General features: G+C 62.0%; 1 protein-coding gene across 1 annotated transcript in view; it reads right to left on the bottom strand.

Annotated features, from left to right (window-relative positions):
- The window catches only part of SKIC2 (SKI2 subunit of superkiller complex), a gene marked incomplete in the record, with an annotated part of 11370 nt that overhangs the window by 1215 nt on the left and 2139 nt on the right, over positions 1 to 8016 (bottom strand). Inside the window, 23 exon segments of the mRNA XM_014590079.2 lie at positions 386 to 481; positions 575 to 715; positions 882 to 1100; positions 1181 to 1291; positions 1432 to 1642; positions 1818 to 1944; positions 2035 to 2182; positions 2482 to 2586; positions 2851 to 2988; positions 3117 to 3254; positions 3596 to 3826; positions 4213 to 4323; positions 4396 to 4608; positions 4763 to 4859; positions 4933 to 5079; positions 5388 to 5494; positions 5687 to 5771; positions 5879 to 6025; positions 6739 to 6884; positions 7059 to 7187; positions 7343 to 7533; positions 7632 to 7685; positions 7942 to 8016. Coding sequence (XP_014445565.1) covers positions 386 to 481; positions 575 to 715; positions 882 to 1100; positions 1181 to 1291; positions 1432 to 1642; positions 1818 to 1944; positions 2035 to 2182; positions 2482 to 2586; positions 2851 to 2988; positions 3117 to 3254; positions 3596 to 3826; positions 4213 to 4323; positions 4396 to 4608; positions 4763 to 4859; positions 4933 to 5079; positions 5388 to 5494; positions 5687 to 5771; positions 5879 to 6025; positions 6739 to 6884; positions 7059 to 7187; positions 7343 to 7533; positions 7632 to 7685; positions 7942 to 8016 — 3167 coding nt within the window.

Below are 8016 nucleotides of genomic sequence, written 5' to 3'. Positions count from 1 at the left end.
CCCGCCCCCCCCCTCCCCTCTGGGTCCCAGTGGCTCCACTCTGGCGCTCAGCCTGTGCCTCGTCTGCCCCCCAGGCTCGTCCACCTCTTCTCCTGGGAGCCCGGCGGCCCCGTCACCGTGTCTGTACATCAGGGTGCTCCCCATGCCTTCCTGCCCACGTGGTACGTGGAAGCCATGACCCAGGACCCGCCGTCACCCCCCAAGACACCCTCTCCCAAGGACTGATGCTTCCGAGGGGCTGGTCCTGTCTGCAGATAATAAAGGCCTGCTTCTCAGTGGTTCCATCCCTGCCTGACACCTCAAGGACACAGGTGGTTTGCTGTTTACTGTTACATTTTTACAGAGGGTCATTCACTGGGTGTAGAGGCTGGCCAAAAAAACGATGTCCCCGCAGCGAGCGACACATCTCCCCCAGCCGCTGGATGCAGCGGACCACGAGGCCTTCGGGGGTCCCCGAGAGCCCTGCCAACTCGGAGAAGGGCTACGAGGAGAGCAGAGTGAGGGCTGGATGTGCCTGGCCAGGGCAGCCTGTCCCCGGCCAGCCCTCTGCAGCACCCAGCCTCCAGGTACTCACCATGCCCCGGGCCCACTCGTACACAACTTCAGCCAGCCCGAAGTTCAGTTCTCCCACAAATTCTTCCACCGTCTGGTTCAGGCCGCAGGCTACCTGGACCTCACCAATCCGCTTGGCCACAGCCCGGACACGTTCCACTCCCTGCGGAGGGGCAAGGGGAGGGGAAGATTTAGGCCTGCTTTCCTGCTCCAGGACAGGGCAGCCCAGGACAGGGAGGCCACTGCCACTCTTAGCGACACTCACAGTGTGGAGGCTTCACCTGGGGACTCCCACAGACTAGGAAGCAGAGAAGGGTGGTGTCTCCTACCTCCTTGAGGGTGCTAGGGAGCTGATCCCCAGGGTCCCCGGGGCTCTGGCAGACCAGACCGGAGAGCAGGGCCGCAATCTCCTCAGGCCGCAGGGCACTCAGTGCGTTGTCGAACATGAGTTCCGTGAGGAGCAGCTCATGGCTGCTCATGGCACAAGCCACCCGCCCCGCCAGCTTCACGGTGCCCGTCTCGTCCACGTAACCCAGGGTTCGGAGCACCTGCAGTAGAGGGTGGGAGTTGGGGAGCCTGCAGTTCTCTCCCTTGTTGGACCCGCAGCCCCTGCCCCTGCCCCTCTCACCTCGACTCGCTGGTGGTACTCGGGGAGCAGCAGCAGTGACTGGTCAGACAGCAGGAAGCGTAGCCGCTCCATCTCCTTCTGTATCTGCATTCGCTCCCGCAGCTTCACATACTGCAGAGAGCCACCCTCAGGAGCCCATCTGCCTTGTCCTCCCCGCTCAGCAGGGGAGCACCGAGGATAAGGGCTGAGATGGGGCAGCCAGTCCAAGGGGAGCAGAGAGGAGAGCTTGGAGCCAGCCTGCAGGGCCCTACCTGGGCAGGAAAACGGGGACTGTGCACACACTGAGCCCCTCGGATCAGCTCCTCCAGCTTCCGGGCCCGGAGCCCGCCCTCTACCACTGACACGTCCTTGAGCTGCAGGTCGTTAACAGGGTCAAGGGTCGGGGGTCCTGCAGGGTGGGCCTGAGCCAGACGCAGCAGTTCCTGCACAGCAGTGGTCACGGCCGCAAGGGGAGGATCTTTCCTGAAGACGGTGCAGGTCTTGAGCTTTGGCAGGTCCTCGGACTAAGGGACCCCTCACCCTTACCACATCCTCCCCACTTGGTGTCCCTTCAGGCTAGGGGGCCCCCCACCCCACAGGTCCCCCAACCTCGTACTACGCCCCTCCCCAGAAGGAGGGCCTCCCCAGCATCTCTGACTTGAATTTTGGTTGCTGCCTCTTGCTGAAGTCCTCCAGGATCTTTTCCCCATTCACCCGGAGCACCTTCGTGGTGATGGCGGCCACGTCTCCTGGCTGGAGCTTGGCCACGGTGTGGTCACAAGGCCCTGAGCAAAGGGGAGAGCAAGTCTGACACCACTGAGGACCAGGCGTCCTGCTTACACCATCAGCGGGCTGGGCACGGGCCTCCCTCTCACCTTCAGGCAGGAACAGCTTGAATCCCACGAGATCATCTGGGTGAGGCACCTCTGGAGTGGCCGGTGCCCTGTCCTGTGCCTCCTGAGACACAGGCTTATCACACAAGACCAGGGTTGTGAATACTCTGCTGCTGCTGTTCGAGGAGACCTGGGGAGGCAGGAGGCCGGGACGGGGCTGGGAGTGGACATCGGAGGTAGAGACCCGACCCCCGTCCTCAGGGAGCAACCAGGCAGGGCCCGGCAGTATGGAAGCGAACAAGTGAAACCATGAGATCAGACGTCGGGGAGCATGGGTCGGGAATGAAGTAGTGGGGATGAGAAGAAGCGAAGGGAGAGCAAGGAGAAGCACTGCGGTGACTGCAGCCTGCCCAGCCAGGGGGACAGTGGGACAGGGCTCTCCCTCGCTCCCTGCCCCACCCTCTGGGCCCCAGTTCTCGGTGCCCTCACCTGCAGGATCACACCTAGGGCATTGTGATGTTCCTGATTCTTCACAACCACCACCCTTCCCACCGAGAGAGATTTCAGCCCATTCACAGACTCCATGATACGGCGCTAAGAGCAGGGAAATGCACAGAGGACATGGGAGGTGTCACAGGGACACAGCAGCCACGTTCAGGAGCACCCACGGCAATCCCCTCTTCCTCCCTCCCCCATCAAGTTCCCAACACGCACACACAGAGGACATGGGAGGTGTCACAGGGACACAGCAGCCACGTTCAGGAGCACCCACGGCAATCCCCTCTCTTCCTCCCTCCCCCATCAAGTCCCCAACACGCGCGCGCACACACACACGCACACACACACACACTCCCTCACCTGGATCATGTTCCGGGTCTCCGTCAGCTCCTCCCCCCAGCTGTAATACTCGGGCAGGTCGACCAGTTGGCTGGTCACGTCAGGTTCCTCCAAGGCCTCCAGTTTCTTGGTCAGCTCAGCCAGCGTCTGTTCATGGATCTGGGCAGAAGTGAGGGGAGGCTGTGAAATGAGAACTTCCAGGCCGGGTCGACCCTTCACCCAGTGGCCCCGAGATGCCCTCTTTGTCCAACCTCTGCCCTGTATACGGGCCACCCCAACCTCCTCACCTTGCTGTCCTTGCGAGACGGGAACTCAGAGAAGCTCCTCTTCATCATGTCTTCCACCCTGAGGGCATCCACCCGCAGCAGGTTGAGGATCATGGTGTACGTGAGGCGGAACTGGGACTGCAGCTGGGACGGCTTCCCCTGGAGCCAGGTCAGAGAAGTCAGAGACAGGCGCAGAACTGACTGCTTCCTAGCCAGTCCTCTGGGGACTGCGTCTCCTCCTATCAGGTCCAGTCCTAGCTCTGCAGCCATGGGGCCGAAGCCACCTCCTCCGTAACTCAGCAAAACGAAATGAGTAGACCCGAAGGCCCTAGCTAGCGCCATACACACGGGGGAAGTGAGAGCTGGGATCCAATCTCATCCTCGAGTTTGCTCATTTGTTACTTGGCTTCTCCCAGGCAAAAGGAGAGACTCAGGAGAGGAGTGAGCAAGAAGCCTGGGGGAGAAGCCAGCAGGGCCGCCACCCGCCCTGCCCCACTCACCATCATCATGCGGTGCAGGTCTGCCATCTCGGGCACTCGGGCCTTGCAGAGGAGGATGACCGTGCCGGTGGGGTCCAGGCCCCTCCGCCCCGCCCGGCCTGCCATCTGCACGTACTCCCCAGGGAGCAGGTCCCGGAAGGTGGAGCCGTCATGCTTGCGCATGGAGTCGAACACCACTGTGCGGGCCGGCATGTTTACCCCCATGGCGAAGGTCTCCGTGGCAAACAGGACCTGGGGCAGACGGGGAGAGGATGAGTCAAGGGGCTCACACGGCCTGGCCCTGGTCAAGCCCACCCTGCTGTGTAGCCAAGGCTAAGTAGGCAGAAGGCCTGGTCCAGGTTGTTCCTGCGGATCTTGTCTCACTTTCTGGAAAAGCTGCCGGGCAGGCATGACCACTGTCCTCGTTTTACTTCGGGAGTTGCCTATTTCTTTCCTTTTCCCCATCTCTCGCTCCCACCCCTGCCACTACAGTCATTCCAGTTCATTACTTCATACATTCACTCATTAGTTCCTAACCACTGCACTGTCCTGCCTAAACCCTTGTCCCTCGGCCCTCTGGCAGGCCCTAACAGGGCAAAAAGAGCGTGGGGAGTCCCACTCCCACCCGGGGGGGGCACCTTGACTAATCCACGGCTGAAGAGCATCTCCACGATCTCCTTGAGGATGGGCAGGACCCCGCTGTGGTGCACGCCCAGGCCGCGGTGCAGGAGCTCTGACATGTGCAGGACCTGAGAGGGACCCGAGGTCAGGGATGGCGTGCTGGAACCTTCCCCACCCGCCCCACGGGCAGGCACACACACCTGGGGCAGCTGGCGGTCAGAGCCACGCAGGCGGGCAAGGCAGCGCTGCAGGAAGAGGTGAATCTCGCTCTTTTCTGAACTTGTGGTGAGGTCAAGGGAGGTGAGGCTCGACGCCTGCTCGTCACAGCGGCCCCGAGAGAAGGTGAACACCACCACGGGCAGCTGGGCACGGGCGCGCAGGGAGCCCAGGAGGGACAGGTATACTCCACGGTCCTGGGGAGGAGGGAGGCGTGCAGGGTGAGTCCCTGAAGCGGCGAGCTAAGAGGTGACATAGCATCGGGCAGGACAGGGTTCAAAGCTCACGTTCAAACTCGGGGGGACGAGGGAAGACCAGACCGCGGAGAGGCGGCTGTGGGCACGATCTCACCTGTGCAGGCCCTCCCTGATGGGTGGGCTGCTTCGCCCCGAAGGTCTGGGCGTGTTTACTCATTCTCTCCTTCTTGGCCTCCACCGCCGCGTAGTACCTGGAATGCAGGGAGGGCGGCCGTCACTCCAGCTGCGGCCCGGCCCTGGCTCCTTCCCCCTCGCCGGGCTCACCCCTTTGTGTGGAAGGATCCTCGGGAGTCCAGTAACAGGAAGAGCTCTCCCTGGGTCTTGGGGCTGTTCCCCGTGAAGAGATAGTGCTCCAGGGGCACCGGCCGGGCAGCGGTGCTGATCACGAAGATCTGGCGACGCTTCAGCCGCCTGAAGGCAGAAGGAGGCGACAGGTCAGGGTCAGCGCAGGGAGGACCCACACCCCCACCACCCCCCGACTGCACCTGGGCTTTTCTGGGACCCAGATGGACGGCCACGTCCACCATCCCAGTGTCAACATGCAAAGTGATCTGGGCCCACACGGGATCCCATAGCCGCCCAAGGGGACGGGTTCGCTAGCCACACCCCCTTTCTCCTCAGTCACGCTCAGGCCTGGGCTGGCCCTGGAGGTCTTAGCCTCCACACCCCAAGGAGCACCAGGGCCCTATTCCACACACCCCCCAGGACACGCGTCTCACCCAATCCAGTCAGCAAACTCAAGGGCGTTGGGGACGGTGGCGCTCAGAAGGATGATGGAGACGTGGTCGGGGAGCATGATGAGCACCTCCTCCCACACGACCCCACGCTGGGCACAGAGAGGGACGACAGGTCACCGGGGCACAGAGGGCACTGCCCTTCCGCCCCAAGAGAAGTGGCCCCAGTTCCGTTCGGGGACCAAGATGACTGGGAGGTCCTCAGGATGTGTGGAAAAGGGGGAGCTGCTCAACCAGTCCCCCAGGAGAGGACTGCCAGAATCTGGGGTCCCCATGCCCCTCACCTCAGCGTCGTTGATATAGTGAACCTCATCAAAGATGACCCACTCCAGGTCCCGGATGACATCCGAGCCACTGTACAGCATGGAGCTGGGGAGGAGGCCGAGGGCTGACTCCCCAGTGGCCCCCTCGCCCTCTCCCCAGCCAGCAGCCCTCTGGGCCGCCTCGGCTTCCCAGCGTCGGTGCCCGGCTCTCACCGAAGGATCTCCGTTGTCATGACGAGGCAGGAGGCCTCCGGGTGCAGCTGCACGTCCCCGGTGAGCAGCCCCACGTCTCCGAACGTGTTTCGGAAGTCCCGGAACTTCTGGTTGCTCAGAGCCTTGATGGGTGAGGTGTAGATGGTGCTGGGGAGAAGCCGTGAAGTTAGCTAGTCCCTCCTGGTCAGCGCCTCCTCGCCCACACCAGCACCCTAGAAGCGTGTCCCAGAGGCTCAGCTGCCCCCTCCTCCACCTGAACTGCCCTCACGCTCTCCTCCATGACAAGGCCACACACCCATTCTGTCTCCCAGCCCCTTCCTAAACCAACCCGATCTAACCTCTCCCCCTCAGGCCTCCTCGCTCCACTAGTCCCACAGCAGAGCACTTCAGAGCCGGTCTCAGTCCCAGTCCCTCCCCTGAAGCTCTCACCGAGGGGAGGGAAGGGGCGTATCAGCTGCACGTCCCCGGTGAGCAGCCCCACGTCTCCGAACGTGTTTCGGAAGTCCCGGAACTTCTGGTTGCTCAGAGCCTTGATGGGTGAGGTGTAGATGGTGCTGGGGAGAAGCCGTGAAGTTAGCTAGTCCCTCCTGGTCAGCGCCTCCTCGCCCACACCAGCACCCTAGAAGCGTGTCCCAGAGGCTCAGCTGCCCCCTCCTCCACCTGAACTGCCCTCACGCTCTCCTCCATGACAAGGCCACACACCCATTCTGTCTCCCAGCCCCTTCCTAAACCAACCCGATCTAACCTCTCCCCCTCAGGCCTCCTCGCTCCACTAGTCCCACAGCAGAGCACTTCAGAGCCGGTCTCAGTCCCAGTCCCTCCCCTGAAGCTCTCACCGAGGGGAGGGAAGGGGCGTATACCGTGTCATGTGTTTCTGAGCCAGGGCGATGGCGTACTCCGCCACGACCGTCTTCCCCGCGGATGTGTGAGCCGCAACGAAGACAGAGTCGTGCCGCTCCAAGTGCAGGATGGCCTGCTTCTGAAACGCGTCCGGCTCAAATGGCCACTGCGGGAAAGACGGGAGACGGGCTGGAGAAGAGGGGGCCTTCCGCGTCCTGCTCGTGGGTACGCAGGGCAGAGGGGACAAGGCCAGAGCGAGGTGAGGATGGGAGCCAAGGCTGTCCTGGAAGGAGGGCAGGGACAAGAGATGGAGGAGCATGTGACGACCAGGCCCCAGTACCTGGAAGGCTGGCTGGGGAATGAGGCGGTAGAAATCTCCAACGGGGGACGTGATGTCCACGGGAATGGCCCACTGCTCCTGAGGTGGAGGTTTGGGAGGCTCTGGGGGGGATACGACTGTGGATGCTTCCTGGAAAAGTCAGGGGTAGGCGTGTTAAAAATACAGCCAGAGCTGTATTCTCCCCCCAAAAATGTGCCATTCTTCCCCTCAGACCCAACCAAGCCAACCACCCTCCCTCTGACAAGGTCCCTTCTTTCTTGCCGCCACCATCCAGGACCACCAACCTTGAACACCAGGTCCTCCAAGCTGCTGGCTCGGGCCAGGGGAGTGCTGCAGGGAGAGGCTGAACCGGTGTCCCCTCTGGGACGTCCTGGCTGTCCCACTGCCTCGCTCTCGTCCTCATCACCCCCACCCAAATCGAGAGGCTCCAGAAGACGACTGAGGCTGAGCAACCCGGGCGCTGGAGCTGGGTGATCTGAGGAGCAGGGTGTAAGAGGCAACCTTGTCACGTCCACCTCTGCGCCCCAGGAGGGCACCCTTCTCTGACAGCCCCACCACACAACCGAAACTCACCCTTGGGTGCAAAGTCTACGCCTTTCTTGAAGCCAGGTGGAACCGGAAGAAGATCTGGGGGACAGAGACAGAGACAGAGAGAATCAGAGCCAATGCACCCTGCCGTGCAAGTAGTACTTCGCACAAACCCGAAGGTCGCCATCTGCGGTATAGACACTGGTGGGGACGGTTGTCGTGACAGTCTTCTAAGAGATGACAGGAAACTTGTCATGGAAAGGATACTTTTTCCCAGTTTGCTCAAAGGCATGTTAGGGCCATCAGTGGAGCCCTGGGCTCCTCCTCAAGGCCAAGACATGGAGCCCCACCTCACCTTTCTCGAAGTCTATTTCCTCCTCAGCCTCCTCCCGAGTGCTCAGATCTGTTAGGGTGGGCTCATCCATCCCAC

The sequence above is a fragment of the Tupaia chinensis genome, unplaced genomic scaffold, assembly GCF_000334495.1.
Source record: "Tupaia chinensis unplaced genomic scaffold, TupChi_1.0 Scaffold000403_1, whole genome shotgun sequence".
NCBI classification, from domain to species: domain Eukaryota; kingdom Metazoa; phylum Chordata; class Mammalia; order Scandentia; family Tupaiidae; genus Tupaia; species Tupaia belangeri.
The sequence above is the reverse complement of the archived record's forward strand: the minus strand, read 5'-3'. Positions and strand labels throughout refer to the sequence as shown.